Source organism: Lithobates pipiens, unplaced genomic scaffold (genome assembly GCF_037356315.1).
Source record: "Lithobates pipiens isolate NorthernLeopardFrog02 unplaced genomic scaffold, aLitPip1_a1.2 Scaffold_207, whole genome shotgun sequence".
Lineage (NCBI taxonomy): Eukaryota > Metazoa > Chordata > Amphibia > Anura > Ranidae > Lithobates > Lithobates pipiens.
This window is the reverse complement of record NW_027507775.1, coordinates 12391-37732: the sequence shown is the minus strand read 5'-3', so window position 1 is coordinate 37732 and position 25342 is coordinate 12391. Positions and strand designations below refer to the sequence as shown.

Sequence of the window (25342 nt, the reverse complement as noted above, 5' to 3'; positions counted from 1 at the left end):
TGCAACCCCCTCATTCTGCACACTGACCACTCCCACCAGATTGTGCAACTCCCTCATTCTCCACACTGACCACTCCCACCAGATGGTGCAACCCCCTCCTCCTCCACACTGACCACTGCCACCAGATGGTGCAACCCCCTCATTCTCCACACTGACGACTCCCACCAGATGGTGCAACCCCCTCCTCCTCCACACTGACCACTCCCACCAGATGGTGCAACCCCCTCCTCCTCCACACTGACCACTGCCACCAGATGGTGCAACCCCCTCATTCTCCACACTGACGACTCCCACCAGATGGTGCAACCCCTCCTCCTCCACACTGACCACTCCCACCAGATGGTGCAACCCGCTCCTCCACACTGACCACTCCCACCAGATGGTGCAACCCCTCCTCCTCCACACTGACCACTCCCACCAGATGATGCAACCCCTCCTCCTCCACACTGACCACTCCCACCAGATGGTGCAACCCCCTCATTCTCCACACTGACCACTCCCACCAGATTGGGCGGGGTCTTTATGGGCGGGACGGGTTCATGGATGGACAGCGTCTCTGAAATAACTGGCACAGGAAGGTGGGAGGTCCTTTAATAGGATAAAGATGGTTTCCTCGGTGACACAGGCAGGATGGACCCGCTGCGCCTTTCATTGTCTGCAGAGAGCCATTGATGATTGAAGAGGGGGTACTCTCTTTTTCTTGTTAATAAGTACAATGGGTGAGCGTGTGCCGACATGGTGTACATACGTGTGTGTGTATATATATGTATCTATATATACACACTGTACACACACACACTGTACGTGCCAGCCAATCACTGCTTGCAGAATGTCACCATCACGTTGTACATTCAGCATAGTTCCCGGACGTTGGATGGCGGTCGGTGTTCCGCCGGTTCGTTGTACTTCCAGATGTTGTTTGCCAGGATTATGTTACCAGTATGAAGGAAATATCCCACCAATCCAGAAAAACAGGTTTTCCTTGCAGATCATGTGACAGGATAGCGGCCACGCCCCCTGACCTGGCATGGCTCAGTGCCATCTGCTTCCCTGACCTCCGTGCTGAATCCCGGCTCTTGTCCCTAACCTCACACCCTTCCACCCAGGAGACCTCTGAAGGGTCGCACCTTCCTCTGCTGACCTCCTCGCTGTCGCTGGAGGCTGAAGAGTTCAGACACCTGATCCGGGGTTGTTTATATCTCGGCACTGAGATTTCAGGTGTGAACAGCCGTCACAGCCATTCCCACTACCCCTGATAGATTCTGTATTATGGGAGAATAGGAGGAGGGCGATCATGGACACTCACAAAGCACCTCTATTACAGCTGGAGGAGTGAGACTTCAAGACCGATAAGAACAGAGCCTGGAAATACAGATTGCATAGCAAGAGTCTCCAAAACCGCTAATAACCCGGCAGGTGACTCCACCAATCGGTAGAATATGACCTGTGTATGGACTGTCCCTTTACAGAGACCAGTGCTGTGATATGGAATACAGGTATGTCTGGTGGTGGTCGCTCTGTAGTGTCCTCCTTTTTTCTTTTGGTCAGGTCAGAATTATGTGAATGAAGTTGTCTTCTCTGGATTCTTGTCCCAAATTCTGACATGTATATGGCCTTCTAGGGCAGCTGTATATGACCCCCCCCCCCCCCCCCCTCCTCCTATATCTATGCAGATACTCATGTTTGTGGAATCCTATGTAATGTCTTCTTCCAGTTGATTAGGATATAACCGTGTGTCTTCTTCCAGTTGATTAGGATATAACCGTGTGTCTTCTTCCAGTTGATTAGGATATAACCGTGTGTCTTGTTCCAGTTGATTAGGATATAACCGTGTGTCTTGTTCCAGTTGATTAGGATATAACCGTGTGTCTTCTTCCAGTTGATTAGGATATAACCGTGTGTCTTGTTCCAGTTGATTAGGATATAACCGTGTGTCTTCTTCCAGTTGATTAGGATATAACCGTGTGTCTTCTTCCAGTTGATTAGTATATAACCGTGTGTCTTCTTCCAGTTGATTAGGATATAACCGTGTGTCTTCTTCCAGTTGATTAGGATATAACCGTGTGTGTATTCTCTTCTGCAGGTGCTGAAAAACGGGTGAGACTGCAATGACCAGTCTGGACGGCAGCCATGGAGAGAAATCACGACAGTCCACTGCCAAAGCCACTGCTCCCAAAGTGGAGGTCCAGCGCTCCATTTCCCGAGAGACCATCACTATTCGCTTCTCGGCTATTGGGAAGGAAGAGGAAGAAGAAGAAGAAACGCTCTGTGAAGATCTGGATGACCAAAACATTGTCACAGCAGTGGAAGCCAAAGAGGACCTGTACTTGGACACCCCCACGGACTTGACATCCGATCCTGCTACCTCTTCTAGCATGGCTGCAATAGAGACATCAATGCCAACATCACTGTCTACCGCTAAGCCAACTGGGAATGCTATCAGTGCTGCTGAAGCTTCTTCATCCACAATGTCCTGTGATGTGCCATCATCCTTGTCAACGTCCTCTTCCCAGCAGAGTCTAGATGCCATTTCTGCCAACATTTCATCCAGCCTGGAACAGAGGCCAGTAAAAGTCTCTTCTCCATCCAAAGCCCTTGCTTTGTCCTCCTCTTCATCTATATCCAGCACAAAGCCATTTCTGAGTTTAGTTAAATCCCTCTCTACTGAGGTAGAGCCAAAGGAGTCCACGCCGCCGACACGGCACAGGCAATTAATGAAAACACTAGTAAAATCCTTGTCCTCCGACACCTCCAAACAGGATCCAGACTCCCTTCCTCACAGGCCACTAGACTCCAAGCTAAATTTACATTTGTTCAAACAATTTACCCAGCCACGAGTTACTGGAGGTGACTCTAAAACTGCCCCTTCTTCTCCTATTACCTCCCCTTCTGATGGGCGGTCCTTCTTTAAGGTCACTGAAGTGGAGGCTAAAATTGAAGACACTAAAAGACGCTTCTCTGAGGTCATCTATGAACCTTTCCAGCTTCTCAGTAAATTTATGGGAGAGGAGCCTTTAAGCTACAGGCCCAAAGCCTTATCCTCAAGTGCGTCTGAGCTCTCCAACCTCTCCAGTCTTAATGGCCACCTGGAGAACAACAACAACTACAGCATCAAGGAGGAGGAAGGAGATGGTGAGGTCGATTTTTCCACCTGTGAGTCCAACCAGCTGAAAGAAGAGAAGACCAGAAATTCCATGGAAGACAGAAAAGAGCTTGGGGCAACGCTGACCAACAAGGACGCTGGATTCAAATCCTCAGCTTTAGTTCTGGAGAAATGTTCTCTGTCTGTATTGGCCAGCAAAGAGGATGAGGAGTTCACTGAGCTCTACCCGGAAGACTTTGATTTTGAAGAGGAAACCGAGGAGTATCAGGATGTGGAGGACTCTGAGGAGCAGGTCAGGATTGGTTCTCTTTCTGAAGAAGAACTGGACATATATGTGGAACGCTCTGACATTCCAGTGCAGACACTCTATTTCCTGGTGGCGTTAGTGTACGGATATTTTATACTACCCCTTCCCAGCTACATCTCTGGACTCTGCCTGGGAATTGCCTTCGGATTCATGGCTGCTATTGGTATCATTTGGCTTTTCGCAGCTCCACGCTCTTGCCGTTTAAACCAGAGTCTCTTTCTTCGCCTGACAACTGTAGAGCCCCTGAGAATCAGCGAGCCGGAAATACTGAAAGTAAGTCGCTCTTTAGTGTTTGTATTTCTTATCGGAGAAGCCCATGTGACTGCACTGTGATAACATCTAACAGGGCCTAGAGTCCTCTTCTACCAAACTGTATTGTAACTGTAGTGTCTGCCCTCATGTTGTAAAGCGCTGAGAAAACTTGGCGCCGTATAAATCCTGTAGAGTAATAATAACATGCAGGGTCTTCCCAGTGACTGGAATCCAAGAACACACAGCAGCTGTATTGGCTCCATTTCTGTCTCCTTGGATGAAAATACTATCCCTAGCGGGTAAAATAAGTATTGAACCCGTCGCAAATTTCTCCCGGTAAATCTATTGGTAAAGGTGAAGGTGACATGAAATCTCCCCCACATGTTGGTAACAACCCATCCAATCCACACATACAAAGACACCAAAACAAATCCCTTCAGAAATGAAGTTGTGTAATAAAATGGAAGGACGCAGGGAAAGTATTGAAGTATGAAATGTATTTAATACTTGGTACAAAATCCTTTGTTGGTAATGACGGCTTCAAGACGCAGGGTCCTGTACGGAGGAACGAGTCGCATGCGTTGCTCAGGTGTGATTTTTGGACCATTCTTCCACAGAGTCTTCAGATCTTGAAGGCTCCGTGGGCCTCTTCTGTGAACTCTGATCTTTAGTTATTTCCATAGACTTTCTATTGGATACAAATCAGGTGATTGGCTGGGCCGACCTAGCAGCTTTATTTTCTTTCTCCTTGGCTTTGTGCCTTGGATGCCCTCCCTCATTTCATCTTCATCATCCTGGTAGATGGCAGCAGATTTTTATCACCATTCATCCTTGCTTCAATGATATGAAGTTTGCCAGTACCGTATGCTGAAAAAAGCCCTCCCACACCATGATGTTCCCGCCTCCAAACCTCACCGTTGGTATGGGGGTGTTTTTTGGGGTGATGTGCCCTCCAAACATGGGGTGTATTATTATTATGGCATCCAAAGAGTTTCATTTTGGTCTCCTCTGAGCTGACTATATTCTCCCCGTATTTCACAGCCTTGTCTAAATGTTGTGCAGCAAACTTTACCCGAGCTTCACCATGCTTCTTCAGCAATGGAGTGTTGTGTGGTGAGCGTGCGTACAGGCCTTGGCGGGTGAGGGCATCACTTATTGTGTACCTGCTAATTCCAGGTCTTTGTGAAGCTCTCCACAAGTGGCCCTTGGCTCATGGACAACTTTTCTGATAATTCTTTTCACTCCTCTGTCAGAAATCTTGTGAGGAGCACCTGGCCGTGGCCGGTTTATGGTGAAATTATTATGTTCTTTCCACTTCCGGATTATGGACCCAACAGTGCTCACTGGAGCATTCAGCAGTTTAGAAATCCTTCTGCTGTAACCAATGCCATCAGTATGTTTTGCAACAATAAGGTTGCGAAGGTCTTGAGAGAGCTCTTTTCTTTTACCCATAATAAGATGTTTGTTGTGTGACACCTTGGTAATGAGACACCTTTTTATAGGCCATCAGGTGAGGCTGAACCCGCTGATATTAATTTGCACAGACAGGGGGTAGGATTGCCAATTACTGATAGATTTCAGATGGTGTCTTAGCTTTCCAAGCCTTTGTGCACCTCCCTTTTCTTCATGTGTTCAACTTTTTCCCTGTGTCCTTCCATTTTATTACACAACTTCATTTCTGAAGGGATTTGTTTTGGTGTCTTTGTATGTGTGGATTGGATGGGTTGTCCCGACATGTGGGGGAGATTTCATGTCACCATCACCTTTACCAATAGATTTACCTAGAGAACTGGTGACGTGATCAATACGTATTTTACCCGCTGTATATGATAAGATTGTATGCTGTGTGTTCCGGGGCTTTTGCTGCCTCTGTTTTCACTTTTTTCTGTATTTGCACCATTGTAGGTTGCTGTGCAGAGTCTTCTGGGACACTTGTGATCTGGGGGGGAGGGGTGCAGGTTTATTGATCTTATCAGTTATTTGTGTCATATTTATGGCTGTTCTCCACCTGAATAATATATTACAACCTACTTCCTTACTGGGGGAGGGGGAGAGGGAAGTCACCCGCTGGCACGATCGGCTGTCACATGCTTCCTCTGTGTACCTAAAGCAATATTACGCAGATTGATAATCACTATGGGTTCCATCCAATGTATTCTTCCTCATTCATGATAGTGATCCATAGAGGAAAATGAAACCCAACAAAGTGAGCAGAACTGTGCTGTAACATAGAGCCGGAAATTAGAAACCACCAGAGCATTAAATGTGTAGTGCTGATTTCTGATTGGCTGCCTGGGTTACTGGAGAATTTGGGGTTAGACATGTACAGCTCACCTGTATTGGGGTAGTTGTGACCTCATCACCCGGACAACCCCTTGATAAATGTTATTTACAATTTTTCCCACCATAAGGGAGCAGATGTGTGAGCTGGAGGACACCTTCCATGATTGTCTAGTCTAGTGAACGCAGGCTCTAGCCTGATTACACAAAGCCGTCACATCTATAGAAGGAGGCAGGACACGGCTGTCCACTCCTGACAATGGAAAGATCAATCTCGTGGGTCTGGAACCCTCTTCTAATTTATAATAAGCCAATCATGGAAGGTGTCCTCCAGCTCACACATCTGCTCCCTTTATTATTTCTGCATACACTGAAGAAATGAGAGTTGTCAGACTTTTCCCCAGGTGGTACCTACATGATGGATAGTCATCCATATCTTTACTGCCTCAGTACATCAATCTTATTATTGGTAGTAGTAGTTCTCATGATGCTCCATCACTTGTTTCTTGTCTGTGTGTCCTCTCCAGGGATGGATGAACGAGATCCAGAATTATGACCCGGAGACCTATCACGCCACCCTGACCTCTTCAGTGTTCGTTCGTCTGGAAGGCTCCACATTGCGTATCTCCAAACCCAACAAAAATGTCTCGCGTAGAGCCATCTACAATGAGTCTAAACCCGAAGAGGTCTTTGTGAGCCAGAAGATCTACGACTTGGTAGACTGCAAGGTGAGCCCATGGTTTTACAGGCAGAACCAAGACCAGATGCTGAGATATGACTCAGTGAACAGTTATTTCTGTCTACTGACCTCCGACGTAGTGAGAGGAGGTAGTGCCTTATCCTGCCTGGTACCATAATGTACATGGATGTCCAGTGAGAGGAGGTAGTGCCTTATTCTGCCTGGTACCATAGTGTACATGGATGTCCAGTGAGAGGAGGTCCTGTCTTCTCTTGCCTGGTACCATAGTGTACATGGATGTCCAGTGAGAGGAGGTCCTGTCTTCTCCTGCCTGGTACCATAGTGTACATGGATGTCCAGTGAGAGGAGGTCCTGTCTTCTCTTGCCTGGTACCATAATGTACATGGATGTCCAGTGAGAGGAGGTAGTGCCTTATTCTGCCTGGTACCATAGTGTACATGGATGTCCAGTGAGAGGAGGTAGTGCCTTATTCTGCCTGGTACCATAGTGTACATGGATGTCCAGTGAGAGGAGGTCCTGTCTTCTCTTGCCTGGTACCATAGTGTACATGGATGTCCAGTGAGAGGAGGTCCTGTCTTCTCTTGCCTGGTACCATAATGTACATGGATGTCCAGTGAGAGGAGGTAGTGCCTTATTCTGCCTGGTACCATAGTGTACATGGATGTCCAGTGAGAGGAGGTAGTGCCTTATTCTGCCTGGTACCATAGTGTACATGGATGTCCAGTGAGAGGCGGTCCTGTCTTCTCTTGCCTGGTACCATAGTGTACATGGATGTCCAGTGAGAGGAGGTCCTGTCTTCTCCTGCCTGGTACCATAGTGTACATGGATGTCCAGTGAGAGGAGGTCGTGTCTTCTCTTGCCTGGTACCATAGTGTACATGGATGTCCAGTGTGAGGAGGTAGTGTCTTCTCCTGCCTGGTACCATAGTGTACATGGATGTCCAGTGAGAGGAGGTCGTGTCTTCTCCTGCCTGGTACCATAGTGTACATGGATGTCCAGTGTGAGGAGGTAGTGTCTTCTCCTGCCTGGTACCATAGTGTACATGGATGTCCAGTGAGAGGAGGTCGTGTCTTCTCCTGCCTGGTACCATAATGTACATGGATGTCCAGTGAGAGGAAGACATACAGATGGTCACTCTGAAGGAAGACCTTGCCGGTAAGGAGGTCATTAGTGTAAAGACAGTTATAAGTCCAATCGCCAGACTTGAGGAAGTGGAGATAACTCTTTGTACCTCCTATTATTATGTATGTAAGATAGAAGGGCGGTGAGGCTCTATAACTTCATGCCATTCTTGTACACATGCTGTAGCACGGCCCGACCCCCAGAAAGTTTCAGAATAATACATATCCTGTATGCTGGTAAGTTTCAGACCTCGGAATCCACTTATTCTGTTTTGTTTCTTGGGTAGGTGACTCTGGAACCCAGGAGCCTGGCACGTAAGCGGCTGTGGAATAAGAAGTACCCCATCTGTCTGGAACTCGCCCACCAGGAAGATTTCATGTCCAAAGCTCAGGTAGAAAAGAACAGCAGTGAGGAGAAAGGAGACGGCTCCTCACAAGATGGCGGAAAGCTGCTTTGTAACAGGGAAGAAGTGTTATACCTGTTTGGAAGGACCGGCCGAGAAAAGGAAGAATGGTTCCACAGGTTTCTTCTCGCCTCCAAAATGAAAACCGAACCAAAAAAAGGTGGTGGGACTCCGGCAATAAAAGCAGGTAATCTATTCAGTCTGCGGTATTTCTCCTTTAATATTAGACGCCCCCTTACCACAGTATTGTCAGCCCTTGTTTTGTCTCCTTAGGTCTTCTGCTAACACACACCCCCCAGCCGGGGGTCCTGACACACAGCCGGAGTAGCAGTAAGAGTAGTATGGATGAGGTGATGTCCCAACCACGGAGTAAGGAGCTTCCAGCGAGTGTGAAGCAGAAAATGCCCCTGGATTACAATGTTTACATGGCACAATGTATTCCACAAGAGGAGACGAGCCCCGAGGAAAGCCCAGTACAAAGCGCTAACAGCAGCCCCACTGCTGCCAAGAAGGTGAGATGAGCTCTGTAGACAAGCAGGGGGGTCTGTACTCTGCAGGGGATGGGGAGGGCTGATGCTTGGAGCATCTAGTGATAGCAGACACACCTGGTCAGGTGAGGAATTGTGACCTAACCTGTGATTTGTTTCTGTTCTCAGAATGACACAGTGATGGTGGATGAAGAACCACAAGCCTGGGTGAATGCTCTGCTGGGACGCATCTTCTGGGACTTTCTAGGGGAAAAGTATTGGTCAGACCTGGTATCTAAGAAGATTCAGATGAAGCTGAGTAAGATAAAGGTGGGTATAAGGCACAAATACGAGGAGACTCCAGATGACCCATCATTTTATTCCTGCCTGCAGAGCTTCAGCGGTGATGACCGGGTGGAACGCCTTTCAGGGTGGCATATTATCAAATAAAACCCATTTTGAGATGTGTGGGTGTTGGCACCCCCCTTCTGGTAGTCACAACTTTAAGTTTTGGGTAAATTAGTTCTCCTTGATAAGGTCGAAAAATGTGAACACCTTGACAACGCCCTACTACTACCCTGAATAACCATACTGACGACTTTTGTTTACCCATAGAGACTAGATCCCCTCCTCCCGGTGAAACACCCCCCCCCCCCCCCTCTCCTTTTTTTTTTTTTTATCTTTGCCCCTCATCCTGTTTCCAAGCTGCCTTCTTACTCTTCCTCTACTCCTACCCCCCCCCCGCTCACCTCCTCTCTCCTCTCCTGGATGAAAATTTCTCCACTCTAACCGACATCAATACTCAATTTGAAGCTAGGCATCTCTGTCAGACCACAATCTCCCTAAGTCAAGATCTATGAATGCTTACAGGCCCATCACACAATCTAACCTATACCTGGTATGAGGACGCTCAAACATCCGGTTCCTGGTAAATCTCCAAGTGACTTCATGAGAAGTTACCAATAACCAACCAAGGTTCTTAGAGACTGGAACGGTTCCTAGATCTCACCTAACCATAATCCCCCGCATGTCATTTACCTGGCCTGCGTTGTGTAGCCATGTGTTGCTTTACCTTGCTTTTGCAGATATTTTCTGTATGTTTTGTTGCACAGGGCTGCTCCCCTACCTCTTCATTGAGTTACCACTCTACCATTACCGCCCCTCATCCAGGGGAACTTGTCTTTCAGTTGAATTCTGTTGAGATTTCGTGTTTTATTTTACCTTCAATAAATTTGAACAAGAAGTTATGGGTACGTTTTTAAATTGGTGCCATTTCCCTGTACCCATGCCTCCTCACTCTCCAGTTAGTCCGACTGCATGCCCTGCCTTCTCCTAGCTGTGCCTTCAGACTTTCAACAACTCCTGCCTCTATTCCATTGGAACAGCACAGTGGTTTCATCGCAATACAGCCTTCCCCTCCCTTTCCACAGAAGTGGAGGTTATGAATACCCTTCTGAGGACCACTTTTGAGGATGATCCCACTCCTGAGAAATCGGATCAGGATCCTGTTTGGCGTTAGAGCAGTCTGAGTCACCAAGGTATACAGAATTGCCTAAACCAAAAGATTTTCCTGGTCCACTTGCTGGTGGAGCCTGTCCTATACGGACATTGCCCTCGTCCAAAGAAGGTTTTTTATTTCTCCACATGTGTCTGTTAGCAGAATCCAATTGAAGAAAGTTTCCTGTGAAAATGAGCAGTTTTTGTACTAGATCCTGACATTTCTTATCTTATCACCACCCTCTTCTTCTCAGTGGAAGATAATCCTGTGCTCATGACCCATTAAACACTAATATTGGGTTTAGGAAGGGTTCCTTTCATCCCTCTCAATCATCCAGTTCCAAATCTGGAGCTTACTTTTGATAAGGAGACATGACCCTGCTAACCAGCCAAGGCTTGTCTAAGCCCCTGTACACACGGTCTGAGATTTCCACAACCAAATCCGTCGGATTTAGTCTGACGGATTGTGTCCGAAACTGTTGCATACACACGGTCGGGCCAAGTTGGCGAAAAATCCGATCTTTCAGAACTTGATGACGTAATTTTGTTACGATGGGACTACATTCAGGCTAGTAGCCAATTGCTTTGATGTAGGAATTTGATCTGAGCATGCGTGGCACTTGGTCCGATGAAAATGCTCTACACATGATCGTATTAGATCCGTCGGGCCCAGTTGGTCGGGAAATATTTCCAACATGTTGGAAAATTGGGTCGGACGGAGATTCGGACGGAATCAGTCCGATGCATACCACACACAGTCGGATTATCTGACGACACGGTCCGATAAGACGCATTCCGACAGATTCTCCGAACGTGTGTACAAGGGCTTAGGGCTTCTCTTCAGTGCTGGGGGGACGTGTGTCAGCCTTCTGATCCCAGGAAACCTTAGACCCTTAGCCCTTGTACACACAGTCGGAGAATCCGTCGGAATGTGTCCTATCGGACCGTGTCGTCGGATAATCCGACTGTGTGTGGTATGCATCGGACTGATTCCGTTGTAATATCCATCGGACCCAATTTTCCAACATGTTGGAAATATTTCCCGACCAACTGGGCCGGTCGGACATACTCCGTTCATGTGTAGCGAATTTTAATCGGACCAAGTGCCACGCATGCTCAGATCAAATTCCTACATCAAAGCTATTGGCTACTAGCCTGAATGTAGTCCCATCGTAACGAAATTACGTCATCACGTTCTGAATGATCGGATTTTTCGACAACTTAGTACGACCGTGTGTATGCAACAGTTTCGGACAAGATCCGACGGAGAAAATCAGATGGATTTGGTTGTCGAAATCTTCGACCGTGTGTACAGGGGCTCAGACACCGGGGTCCAGACTGTCATTTCCAAGATCTACAAACTGGAGTTCTGCACTGTGCCTCCTCCTGTCTTCATGTTTTCAGACCTTGCTTCCTGTTCCAGTATGTGAATCTTCTGACTGGGTTGCCTGCTTTGAGGTTGTGCTGTCTGCCGAGTTTCTTTCTAGACCATTGCAACTAAATATTCATTCTGGCAGCGTGGGGACAGACTCAGTCTTTAGACCACCTCAAAGTTAGCCTTTCCCTATCATGGTCAATTTCCAGCCCAGTGCGAGTCTCGGGGGAATCCATTTCCTCCTACGAAGTAGAAAGTTCTCATGATGGATGCAAGCCTGTCGGGCTACGGCACAATCCTAGATGCTTACCTGCTGCAGGGGATTTGGTCGTCTGAGGAAGCCAGCTTTTCAATCAACATTCTGAAGCTCTGTTTTTAATTGTCCGTTCAATGCTGGACTTCTCTCCTATTAGGACATCTGATGGGAATCCAGTTGGGCAGTGCCACTTTTTTGGCCTAAATCCACTATCATGGAAGCACCAGAAATCACATTGATCAAAGGAAAGCAGACTTGATCCTCTCTTGGGGAGAACTGCACATTCCTGCCCAGCTGCTGGACAACAGCCTAGATTTTAAAAATTGGCAGCACTGGATCCTTAAAGCGGGAGTCCACCGGGACTCCGCGTTTTTTTTTTTTTTTTTTTTTTGTCTTTTTTTTTTTTTTTTTTAAAGCCAGCAGCTACAAATACTGCAGCTGCTGACTTTTAAATAGTGACACTTACCTGTCCAGCGCGCCCGCGATGTCGGCACCCGAAGCCGATCGCTCGCTCGTGCCGCCGCCATCTTGGGTATGGGAATCAGGAAATGGAGCCTTTCGGCTTCATTTCCCGGTTCCCTACTGCGCATGCGCGAGCCGCGCGGCGCAATCCGGACGGTCCCCGCTGCCTCTGGGAGCTGTGTGTTTCCCAGCAGGCAGCGGGGCACTTGCTGAAGGGGGCGGGCGCTTGCGGAAAGGGGCGTAACGTACGCCCCTTTCCGCAGAGAGCTAGCCCGGAAGTGGGTGCAGTTACCTGGATTCCGATCAGCGGAGGTCCATTTTAGGGTGGACCTCCGCTTTAAGAATAAAGAAATGTTCCCTTCATCTGGAGGCATTTCAAACTAGCTGACACAGTTTGGGGACATCGGACATGGATCTCCCTGGTTCAACAACCAACCAGACAGGTTTGAAGCATTGGACAAGGGACACTCGTGTCTTTGCTGTGGATGCTTTGGTGACCCTGTTATCAGTTCAACCTCATTTACACTTTATTGGCCCACCAGATTTTCGCTCAACTGCTCCACAGGAGATGGAGGGCATTCCAGTGATTTCCATTGCACCAAATTGGTCCAGAAGGACATGGTACTCTGACATACCCAGACTCCTGATGCACCTCATGTGGGCCCTACCGAATCATCTGGATCTTCTGTCCAAAGGGCCAGTGCACCATCCTACCTCTCGATAGCTGACTTTAATTGCATGGTTGTTAAAGCCATGGTCTTCACAGAAAGTGGTCTTTTTGACTCGGTCATCCTTACCTTCGTTAAAGGATAGGAAATCAACTTCTCACAAAGTCTACCATTGCACCTGCAAGGTCTTATTTTGCTTGGTGTGAGTTGAAGACCTTTCATTCTATAAAGTTCTTTGTGGGACATATTCTGTACTTTCTCTATTCTGGGTTTGAGCGCCATAAAATGTTCCATCTCGGTCTTGGTCATTTCTGTTTCAGAGATCCTTGGCCTCTCATTCTCTAGTTAAGATCTTTGTCCAGAGTGTCACACACACATATCCCCCTTGTATGTCTTTTGAACCTATTGGAGACATTCCCCTGTCTGACCTCTTGTTGCTATCGCTTCCGCACAGAAGGTTACGGGGGGGGGCCTTTTCCTGTAAAGAGCCCTTCTTGGACAAGGTTGTCTTGAAGCCTAAAGCCACCCTCCAACCTAGGGTGCACTCTTCCTTCCACCTTAACCTGGGATATTGTCCTTCTTTATGTTCTGCTCTGAAACCTCTCAAGGAACTTTCTCTCCACTGTCTTGATGCGGTAGATGCTTTGAGAGGCTAACTATAAGCTGTGACCTTTTTTAGACAATTGCATTACTTTGCTTGTACTTCATGAGGGTTCCCACAGGGAGGCTGGTTTGGAGAAATTATCGTTTACGTTTATGGGGTGAAGGACCAGATTCCTCCCTTCCCTGATGAGGCACATTCTACCAGATCTTTTAGTGCTTTATGGGCTTTTCAGCTTCCGGGTTTGGTTTCTCGGATTGGTAAGGCTGCCAACAAAGCTTCTGTTCAAATGTTTACATTTTATCAGGTGGATGCTCAGGTCTTGTCTGATGCCAATTTCGGGCCTAAGGTGCTTCAGGCTGCTCTGAGTCTGGGGAGCCTTTCTTGACCATTTTTGGTGTTTTGTTGGCTTTGTTGCCCATGCCTTAGTTGGACAGATCTTCTGTCCCATACTCTACAATGAAGAAAATAGGACTTTTGACTTGCCAGAGAAATTCATTTCTTGGAGTACAGTATGGAACACAGGTCCATCCCTTCTGTTCTTTATGATCTTCCTCCTTCCTTGTTATAATACTAAGGCTTGCTGGGAGGGCTTATAAGGGGATGTCCATGTACCATTCTCTCTTTTTGCCATTTGCCAGTGTCTGATCACCTGAAGGTAGCATTGTGTAATCCATACTAAAGACTTAAGATCTATACTGGTAAGCCAGAAATCCTATATTGAAGCACATCAGGATGTTTTATAATAGGTGATGTAGGTGTAGGTAACTACGAACGTCACGTGTCGGGCATGTGTATAGAGGATGGCATACAGAGGGATCTCCTGGTTGTCTGAGCTCAGGTTTTGACTCTTCACATACTATGGAGCAGCCCTTCCCAACCTTTTTCTACAAAGGAACCCTTTAAATAACTTTCTATTCTCAGGGAACCAAAAAAAGGACTATCTACAACTCATTATGCATTGGTGGTCAGTGAGAAGAATGTTCCTTACATTGGTGATCAGTGGGAAGAATGTTCCTTACATTGGTGATCAGTGGGAAGAATGTTCCTTACATTGGTGATCAGTGGGAAGAATGTTCCTTACATTGGTGATCAGTGAGAAGAATGTTCCTTACATTGGTGATCAGTGAGAAGAATGTCCCTTACATTGGTGGTCAGTGAGAAGAATGTCCCTTACATTGGTGGTCAGTGAGAAGAATGTCCCTTACATTGGTGGTCAGTGAGAAGAATGTCCCTTACATTGGTGGTCAGTGAGAAGAATGTCCCTTACATTGGTGGTCAGTGAGAAGAATGTCCCTTACATTGGTGGTCAGTGAGAAGAATGTCCCTTACATTGGTGGTCAGTGAGAAGAATGTCCCTTACATTGGTGGTCAGTGAGAAGAATGTCCCTTACATTGGTGGTCAGTGAGAAGAATGTCCCTTACATTGGTGATCAGTGAGAAGAATGTCCCTTACATTGGTGGTCAGTGAGAAGAATGTCCCTTACATTGGTGGTCAGTGAGAAGAATGTCCCTTACATTGGTGGTCAGTGAGAAGAATGTCCCTTACATTGGTGGTCAGTGAGAAGAATGTCCCTTACATTGGTGGTCAGTGAGAAGAATGTCCCTTACATTGGTGATCAGTGAGAAGAATGTTCCTTACATTGGTGGTCAGTGAGAAGAATGTTCCTTACATTGGGGATCAGTGAGAAGAATGTTCCTTACATTGGGGATCAGTGAGAAGAATGTTCCTTACATTGGTGATCAGTGAGAAGAATGTTCCTTACATTGGTGATCAGTGGGAAGAATGTTCCTTACATTGGTGATCAGTGACAAGAATGTTCCTTACATTGGTGATCAGTGACAAGAATGTTCCTTACATTGGTGATCAGTGGGAAGAATGTTCCTTACATTGGTGATCAGTGAGAAGAATGTTCCTTACATTGGTGATCAGTGAGAAGAATGTTCCTTACATTGGTAATCGGTGAGAAGAATGTTCCTTACATTGGTGATCAGTGAGAAGAATGTTCCTTACATTGGTGATCAGGGAGAAGAATGTCCCTTACATTGGTGATCAGTGAGAAGAATGTTCCTTACATTGGTGATCAGGGAGAAGAATGTCCCTTACATTGGTGATCAGTGAGAAGAATGTCCCTTACATTGGTGATCGGTGAGAAGAATGTTCCTTACGTTGGTGATCGGTGGGAAGAATGTTCCTTACATTGGTGATCAGTGGGAAAAATGTTCCTTACAGATATATAAAAAGTTGAATGGCGTCAATGGGAACTTCTCTGAGAGGCGGTAATAGCTCATTGCTCAAGGAACCCCAAGCAACCTCTGGTGGAACCCTAGAGTTCCATGGAACCCTGGTTGAAAGACCTTGCTATATGGAAACCCTGAAAGCCTCATTCATACTATTGTACTAAAAGCTGACTATATCCATATCCTTGTTTTTCTCTGCAGCTGCCGTACTTCATGAATGAGCTGACGCTTACAGAACTGGATATGGGTTTCTCTGTGCCGAAAATCCTTCATGCCTACAAACCCACCATTGACCATCAAGGTGAGATTAGGACAATATCCTGCTATGTGATGGGTGGTGGTTGTGAGTCTGGGAGCGTGGAGTAATAGCCGATTACTAGCATGTTGTCATAGATTACTCGATTGGCCAGGTAATCCATCGTAGATGTAAATACTAAATTCTGTCCAATGTCTCTCCCTCAGGTCTGTGGACTGACCTGGAGATCTCCTATAATGGCTCCTTTCTCATGACCTTGGAGACCAAGATGAACCTGACCAGACTGGGGAAAGAGTCTTTTGGGGAGGCCCTAAAAGTCAGTGATATTGGAAAAGAGGGGTAAGTTCTACTCTATCCGCACTTTACTATTCCTCAGGGGATGCTGGGAAGGCAGGTGGTGACTGACTATAGCATAAGATTCTAGATGGAGTAGATCATTCTAAGTGGAAGCAAAGGTACTAGAATGCTGGGTTTATACTGTCTGGAGCTGAGCATAATGCCTACAGCAGAGGATGATGGGTAAGCCCAAAGATAATAGAATAATAAGGTTACAGCGGAGGATATTGCCGGGGGGCAGAGACGGTAGTGCCGGGGGGGGGGGTGTAGGACATTGCCGGGGGTAGAGAGCGTAGTGCCGGGGGCAGAGCGGGTATTGTGGGGGTAGAGAATACTGTACAGTACAGGTTACTGATAGGATGAGGGTCTCCAGGAATCCAGGGAATGTATAGAGGAGATCATGCTGTGTGATTTGTATATAACGTGTCTGTACATTTCTCTTCTCTGCTCTCCTGTGTGGATCTGGGAATGGTAAGTGAACGTTGTGTGATCCTCATATTGCTGTAGGACACGGTGATATTGGCATTGTGGGTCCAGTAAATGGTGATCTATAAATAGATTGCTCACTTCCTGCGTATGAATGAAACATAATAATGTACTCCATAAAATATTTATCAGCATCTCCTGGGTGTGCTCCTCATCCTTCCTCGTAGAGTCTCCACCCTCAGATTTACCCATCCACTGCCATTGTGTGACTGTGTCATGTATATCGGACACATCGCTCTGCTGGATTGAAGGGTGACGGGGCCCTTCTTTTCACTGTTCCATGGCCCTCAGCTTATTAGAAGCCATTTATCTGTTACTATTACATAAGCTTCACTACCGAACACAATATTGGTGATTAAATATAAACTCTATCCCGGGTTACCCTTTATCATACCTCATATATCCTGAGGACATCATGGTGTCCCTTCTATCATACCGTCCCTCATATATCCTGAGAACATTGTGGTGTCCCTTTTTATAATACCTTACCCCACATAGTCTGAGGACATCATGGTGTCCCTTCTATCATACCGTACCCCATATATCCTGAGGACATTGTGGCCTGTCTTCTATTGTACCGTACCTCATGGATCCTGAGGACATTGTGGTGTCCCTTAGGACATGGTGTCTCTTCTATCGTACCGTACCTCATCTATCATCGTGGATCCTGAGGACACTGTGGTGTCCCCTCTATCATACCTATCCTCATCTATCTATCCTCCCCCCCCTGAATGTTCTGTAATGTTTTGCGTTCTTCTGAGGCCGCAGTAAATGTAGGTGGGGCGTACGTGAAGGCTTCCACACATCACCAAAGACATTACACACATGGTCTTCTCATTGCTGTGCATTTCACTGTTTTGGGGGGGGGCAGTGCTCTGGGAGCCAGTGGGGAGGGGGGGAGGCAGTGCTCTGTGAGCCAGCAGGGGGGGTGCTCACTGAGCCAGTAGGGGGCGGGGCAGGGGGGTGCTGCATGGGTGAATCTGTAAAATTTTGGCCAGTGGTGGAGCAATGCTCTACTTGGAACTCCTGTTTGCTGGTGGGTTGCCACCATTGACTGGATCACTGATGTGACGTGGTCTTTTTTTCTCTAATTACCGTTGCCTTCTGGCTGCTTCTATAGCCGGTCTCTTGGAGGGAGCAGAAGGAAGCCATTGGAGGTGGGCATTATGTTGGATAATAGAACCTTTCACTAGGTAAATGTTCATTTCATTCATCGATATGTGATATTAATGTTTTTTGTGACGTTTTGGTGAGATCCAGCCAGAAATGGTTCTGAAGTGGCTGTCTTTTCTCTACCAGGGCCAGGCCAAGGGCGTACTACCTGGCAGACAGCGATGAGGAGTCGTCCAGTGCTGGTTCCTCAGATGAAGAGGATGCCCCCGAATTATCAGGAGACAAACAGCAGCCTGGATCAGAGGGGTGAGACCTTGCCCGTCTATCACTTCCCAATATTTTCAGCTCACAGCCTCCTCATCTAATATCTTGTATCTTCTGCCAGGTATGGGGGACCTCACCGCACCAGTAAGATCATGAGATTTGTAGATAAGATCACCAAATCCAAATATTTCCAGAAAGCCACAGAGACCGAGTTTATCAAGAAGAAGATAGAAGAGGTGTCCAATACTCCGCTGCTGCTCACCGTGGAGGTCCAGGAGTGCCGAGGGACACTGGCCATTAACATTCCACCACCACCCACTGACCGCATATGGTAAGTGTCTCTAGAGACGCACTGTCAGCTTTATCATTGTGGAGGTCATGTGATGCCTTGTGGTCAGTGCTTGGGTCCCGCTTGTGCTGAGTAGGTAGGTTTGTCTAGAATGGGAATCCTCCAGAAAAAATCTCCCCTTTTATGAAATCTAATCCAGAAGTCAGAAGATAAGCTGTGTGATATGGCAGGTTGTGGAGATTCATCCTGCATAACCCACCCCCCATCTAGAAGATTCCTCTATGACTGGGTGACCTCTCATGATTTATCCCCTCTTTTGTCTCCGTACAGGTATGGGTTCCGGAAGCCACCACACCTGGAACTGAAAGCTCGACCCAAACTTGGGGAGCGAGAGGTGACATTGGGTCATGTGACCGAGTGGATTGAGAAGAAGCTGGAGCAGGAATTCCAGGTTAGATGGGGGGATGTGAAATTGTCATCGTTTGTAGCTGCTGACTTTAATATTTTTTTTTTTATGGTGCAGCTTCTCTTTAATATTTTTTTTTTTTTTATAAACATTTTTTTTCTCTTCCATTGAGGCACACGGGAAGTCATTTTACCTTCATGCTATACTACCGTCTGCAGGGGGATTGGAAACAAAAATAACTTTAGGCCGGCCCAGGGGAACCCTCTTTCTCCCTCAGTTTTCAGCTAGTGTCCTGGAAGAGGGACTTGTTTTTTTTTGCTCTGCTGGGACTCTGAATTCTTCCCTACATTACTAGTAGAGCTGGTCTGTATGATGGCATACTTCCAGTGTGGACTGCCCTCAGTCCGGCACCCACTGGACCCAACTGAACATTGCAGTAAAGTGACCTTCGGACACTGGCTTCTTCTGCATAAGGAGCTTTTCTTACCCTGTTCTAGTAACAATGGAGCGCTCTCCAGGTCCACTGGCCTTGCCTCAGCACTTGCCCTGTCTTTGAGGCTCGCTCTATGTGAAAAGGCCATCCTGACCTACAACTGTAGCTTCCTCATTCCTTCATATCACTGGAAACCTTAACAATGTCCACTTCCCCCTGATTTCCTACCACAGAAGGGGTTAATACTGGGGGACGATCACAGACCTCATCCGCTGGGTGAAAGGCCGTCACATGCTTTCTTTCCCACCATTCAAATTTGTAAAGAGCCAGAAGAAACTCTCATCCTTGGTTTGTTCCTGTTGTCTGTCTGCAGTGGCCTTGGTCATCTCTGAGGCCTTGCCTCCTACTATGAGCTTTCCTTATCGCTGTGTAGTCACAGCATTCCTGTTTCTAGACACAGAGGGGAAGTCCTGCCATATTGGGGGACCCCAATTCACACTTGGCAAATGGTTTGGGGATGTCTACTCCATACCCAGTGAAGGAGCCCACAGCTGTAACCCAGAATCCTGTTCTCTGATTATTACAGTCTAACTCTTCATCAGAGTCTTTCCCAGCATTACCAGGTGGGGCCAAGTCTTCTGCCTTACAGGCTTGGAGCCTCAGCTTCCACCCGAGCACATTGCAGGTGGAGGATGCTGGATGGGTACACCTTGTAATTTGGGTATACCTGCATGTGGAAGAGGCTCGTCTCCAGGTACAGGAATCCTGTAGTGTTATCGGAGAATGGTTACTCTGTGGGATCTCTTCACCTGGATCTAGGCCTTTCCTCGCCCACCACTTCATCCGTTTCACTAACTCGAGAGGGAAGATTTTATGGTGACTTTTCACTCTTCCAGGATTGATGTTCTCCACCAACATGGTAAGGTTTCTGACCATTGCTTCATGGACTCTGACACACCGTTGGCTTTGGGGAGTCAAAAACATCTCTAAATGTGTGGGTGGGATAATTACAGCAAGGTTTATGATGGGTTAGGTGGGACTGGAGCTTAGTTCTCAGAACTATCAAGTCTACATTATTACTTTCTATTTTTGTGGGGAAATCCACCTTCTACCCCTACCTAATCATTGTATGCAGGGAGTTCCCGTGCGCTTCACCCGGACTGAGGAGTTCTTGCGCATTTCAGTTTGACCGGGGGGGGGGGCGTGCCCTTCACCCAATTTGTTGTGACTGGGATGGAAACTTTGCTCTCTATGGTTTCTCAGGAAGCTCTGCTACAGTCCTTGTAGATACTTCTACTCTAGTTCAGCCTCCGGGGTTTATCTTCGTCTCGCCTCTGCGATGTGAAGATCTGCTCTGAAATCCCCCTACATGCACAGAACTGTGTATACCTTCAGCTTATAACAGGTGATTTGAGGCCTAGGAGCTCTGACAGTCCCAGCTCCTAGAGAAGAGTGTCTTTTCTTTTTATACGCAGTTCACTCTTCCAGGTAGCCCTTCAGCTGTTGACAGTCCCGGTTTTTATATTTTTCATTGAGCTTCTTAGCAGTCGTTTGCTGGCGACCACCACTGATTTGTTGATTGGCTTCCCAAACATCTCAATGGATGAGAAAGAACATTGGATATTTGGTACTTGTAGTAAAATCCTTTTTTCTAAGAGACAATCGAGGGGCAAAGGTCACACCTGGCCTTGTAGTGGGAGGGGTTATCCTGGGCTGGTCTACAGTTTCTTGGTTGCCAGTGTCCAAACCTCCTGTAGGTGGCAGTATAACCTGTAGGTGAAAAATTCCTGTGTCCCTTAATAAACTAAATTTGTCAACCAACCAGCTAGCATCATTTCTCATTTATATTCTCTCTCCCCAGAAAATATTTGTCATGCCAAACATGGATGACGTGTATGTGACGATAATGCACTCAGCAATGGACTCGCGTTCCAGCAAAGATTCGGATGCGGTGGCCACGACGGTGGATGCCCCATGAAATGTGAAGTGGTGGCCGTTTACAGTATTAGACTTTTTATTCTGTTGTAAAGCGCGTTGTGTACATCACTGTGCCCCCCGCTCAGGGATGTTACCAGTACCGGATTACTGCAGAGTGCCGGAGTTCCTCCTAAACACCACACCTTCTTTACTGCCAATCCCCGGCCACCCAGCAGAGACTCTCCATTATCATCACGTTCCATCATCTTCCGGGGAAGGTGGAGCCTCCAGTATGGTTTGTATATGTGATGAGAGGCGGATGGAGGAGGAGATTTGTTAGAGCCCTTCTCAGTGACTGCTCACAGACTTCCTGCCGGCCCAAGGATGGCGCCGTCATTGACCGACTTCCTGCCGGCCCAAGGATGGCGCCGTCATTGACCGACTTCCTGCCGGCCCAAGGATGGCGCCGTCATTGACCGACTTCCTGCCGGCCCAAGGATGGCGCCGTCATTGACCGACTTCCTGCCGGCCCAAGGATGGCGGCGTCATTGACCGACTTCCTGCCGGCCCAAGGATGGCGCCGTCATTGACCGACTTCCTGCCGGCCCAAGGATGGCGCCGTCATTGACCGACTTCCTGCCGGCCCAAGGATGGCGCCGTCATTGACCGACTTCCTGCCGGCCCAAGGATGGCGCCGTCATTGACCGACTTCCTGCGGGCCCAAGGATGGCGCCGTCATTGACCGACTTCCTGCGGGCCCAAGGATGGCGCCGTCATTGACCGACTTCCTGCGGGCCCAAGGATGGCGCCGTCATTGACCGACTTCCTGCGGGCCCAAGGATGGCGCCGTCATTGACCGACTTCCTGCGGGCCCAAGGATGGCGCCGTCATTGACCGACTTCCTGCCGGCCCAAGGATGGCGCCATCATTGTTCTATACCAACACTAGAGGAAAGTGGTAATAGCACAACCCCCCCGACCCAGTGCACCCGGTGCTGTTCAGCTTATGCAGGAAATGTTGGCTATGGGGAGGGTGTAAGAAAGGCCTACACACCCAATGCACTTAACTCTGGTGGGTGACCAGACTGGGATGGGAGAAGAGACAAAAGCCATACAATCCAGGAGGTGAGCTCACTGTCTGGTCTACACCTATACAACTTCTCCTCCTCCAATCAGAGCCTGGCTCTAGCAGAAGGGGCTGTACTAGGAGGATCTCCTACTCGGGAGAATGGCTGAGGTGGTGATAATCCTGGCTGCCTGGACCAATGGGGAAGGCACCACACTAACATAGGAATAAACTAAAAAGCACTTTCTAGATACGAGTGACACGTAAAGCAAATCCCAGCAACAACAATGTCCTGTACAGCAGTGTAGCTGTCCTTGCCTGTGCTGTATGGCGGCGTAGCTGTCCTTGCCTGTGCTGTACGGCGGCGTAGCTGTCCTTGCCTGTGCTGTACGGCGGCGTAGCTGTCCTTGCCTGTGCTGTACGGCGGCGTAGCTGTCCTTGCCTGTGCTGTACGGCGGCGTAGCTGTCCTTGCCTGTGCTGTACGGCGGCGTAGCTGTCCTTGCCTGTGCTGTACGGCGGCGTAGCTGTCCTTGCCTGTGCTGCTCATATTCAGGACATTGTGTTGCTGGGTTAGATATCCTGTAAAGGGATTCCCTCATGAAATGAAGTCCCGCTGCTCCCCTTCCCTGGTGGCCACCCTCTGGCAGAGGTATGTAGCCAGAACGTTCTTGTTGACCACCAGGGAACGGGGCACAATCCCCGACTACTCCCATGATGAGGACTTAGGAGAGGGATCGGTGTAGGGATTAGGTGTGACCTAGTTTATATCACGCTTTTACTGTCTTTAGGGTTGCAGTACAGTCTCCCTGCCAGCAGAATGCACTAGTGAGTCCCTTCTGACCAAAGCTTGGCTCACAGCACCCCCTACAGGTCATGTGATTTGTACTGCAGCCAATATTTATCCAATGAAGGAGGCCGAGGAATATAGTGTAATTATTTATTGTGTACAGAGAGAGCATACAATGCTTTAGTGACGTACAATCACGGAGTGCGCGGTACGGGACCCGAGAGGTCACTGGTCATACTGGGTGCCACGCCCATCACCCCCTCCCACGCCATCACTCCCATCCATAGAAGACCTTATTTTTTTAATAGCTTTGAGTTCTGGTGAAATTGCCAAGTTGATTTGCGCTGATTGGCTGACATTCGTTTACATGTCAGACTGGAGAATCGTTTTATTGATTATTTCCTCGTTTTTTTTAGTGTTTTCTAATTTGAAGCGTCTTGCCTGGACCCCTCCCTCCCCCTCCCCCGTGACGTTCTACGTCTGATTTCTGGTCTTCTCTGTGACACGGTCCCCACCCCAGGAAGGTTCTCCTATCGGAGGGGGCCCCCTCCCCCCAGGAAGGAGCTTCTATTGCAGGCTGTACACCGCAGAGATCTCTGGGGGATGGGACTGTCTGTGATCACCTGGGGACCAATCAGGATAAAAGCGTCTTTCCTCTATTGCATTGTTTGGCAGAAAAGCTGACAATCCACCTTCAGTCTGTGTGGGGGGTGGAGTGTACTCCTCTATGGACAATGAATGGTGAAATGTGGAGGGGGAGGGGCATTTATAGAATTTGTACACCCAGCCAAAACTCTGACTTTGAGGTAACCCCATGGCCATATATATTGTGTCATTAGGGAGACCCCCACCCAAAATGCTGGGAATTCCCCTATTAGACTGGTGTCCCCTCATTCTGGGGACAACTCTGGAATTTAGGATCACCAGGACACACAGGGGTTCACTTTTCCAATAGGGGTGCAGACAGAGGGTCAGCCTTCCCAATGGGGGCAGGGGGGGTACAGAGGGTCAGCCTTCCCAATGGGGGCGGGGGGGGGTACAGAGGGTCAGCATTCCCAATGGGGGGCAGGGGGGGTACAGAGGGTCAGCCTTCACAATGGAGGGGGGAGGTACAGAGGATCAGCCTTCACAATGGAGGGGGGGAGGTACAGAGGGTCAGCCTTCACAATGGAGGGGGGGAGGTACAGAGGGTCAGCCTTCACAATGGAGGGGGGGGTACAGAGGGTCAGCCTTCACAATGGAGGGGGGAGGTACAGAGGGTCAGCCTTCACAATGGAGGGGGGGGGGGGTACAGAGGGTCAGCCTTCACAATGGAGGGGGGGAGGTACAGAGGGTCAGCCTTCACAATGGAGGGGGGGAGGTATAGAGGGTCAGCCTTCACAATGGAGGGGGGGGGAGGTACAGAGGGTCAGCCTTCCTAATGGAGGGGGGGTACAGAGGGTCCCGTTTCCCAGGTTGGGGGTTGGTCCCGGGTCTCATTGGGTGGGGGTTGGTCCCGGGGTGGGGGGATGGTCCCGTTTCCCAGGTTGGGGGTTGGTCCCGGGTCTCATTGGGTGGGGGTTGGTCCCGGGGTGGGGGGATGGTCCCGTTTCCCAGGTTGGGGGTTGGTCCCGGGTCTCATTGGGTGGGGGTTGGTCCCGGGGTGGGGGGGGATGGTCCCCTTTCCCAGGTTGGGGGTTGGTCCTGGTTCCCAGGTTGGGGGTTGGTCTTGGGGTGGTCCCAGGGATCTCTGCCTGTACAGCCTCCCCCCCGGGGGATAGCACTAGATGAATACCTGATGAAGAAGCTCTGGCTGGAAGCTGTCCTTCCTCCCGGGGCCATGCGTTGTCTTTGTGTTCATGTGTTGTGCATGTCATGGAGTGTGCGGCGCCCCGCACAGCCCGCTCTCACGCTGCGCCTGCTCACAATGTTGTGATAACCAGAATCCGCTTCGCTGTTTTATTAAATAAAAATCTCCATTCTGCACACAACGTCTCTGAGTCCTTACTTCCTGGGGGAGGGGCCAAAGCAGAGGATGTCCAATGAGGGAGGCCGAGGAATGCCGTACAATCTGGAGATTGGCTGTGAATGCCCAATCACAGGCCTCCCACACACATTACATGGGGGGTATTTCTGTGTCCCCGGGGTCGGGTTTGTGTACAGCGATGGGAAGCAGCCGGATCAATGACAGGCTGACACCCGAGATCGTCCCCCATCCCCTATCTCTGCACTGAATGGAGGAGGGAGTGCTCTGTACAGAGGCTTCCTGTTCTTTC

At 48.5% G+C, this 25342-nt stretch overlaps 1 protein-coding gene across 2 annotated transcripts; it reads left to right on the top strand.

Annotated features, from left to right (window-relative positions):
* Positions 1–1018: 1018 nt before the first annotated feature.
* TEX2 (testis expressed 2) lies at positions 1019–25057 on the top strand. Of its 2 annotated transcripts, none has more exons than XM_077494011.1 (12): positions 1019–1496; positions 2084–3683; positions 6470–6670; positions 8051–8354; positions 8441–8679; positions 8824–8964; positions 15936–16035; positions 16197–16329; positions 18118–18231; positions 18311–18520; positions 18809–18929; positions 21179–25057. In XM_077494011.1, exons 2-12 carry the CDS (start codon positions 2109–2111, stop codon positions 21293–21295), a joined length of 3255 nt encoding a protein of 1084 aa, XP_077350137.1. In that variant the 5' UTR covers positions 1019–1496; positions 2084–2108; the 3' UTR covers positions 21296–25057. The 2 variants fall into 2 exon arrangements, with proteins under 2 accessions (XP_077350137.1, XP_077350136.1); XM_077494010.1 differs by having other exon boundaries at positions 1020–1496; positions 18112–18231.
* The last annotated feature ends 285 nt before the right edge of the window (positions 25058–25342 follow it).

Coding starts and splice junctions, on each gene's coding strand:
- TEX2 (XM_077494010.1), top strand. CDS start 2,109: ATGACCAGTCTGGACGGCAGCCATGGAGAGAAATCACGACAGTCCACT. Junction 3,684..6,469: donor GCGAGCCGGAAATACTGAAA/GTAAGTCGCTCT, acceptor TGTCCTCTCCAG/GGATGGATGAACGAGATCCA. Junction 8,965..15,935: donor TGAAGCTGAGTAAGATAAAG/GTGGGTATAAGG, acceptor TTTTCTCTGCAG/CTGCCGTACTTCATGAATGA.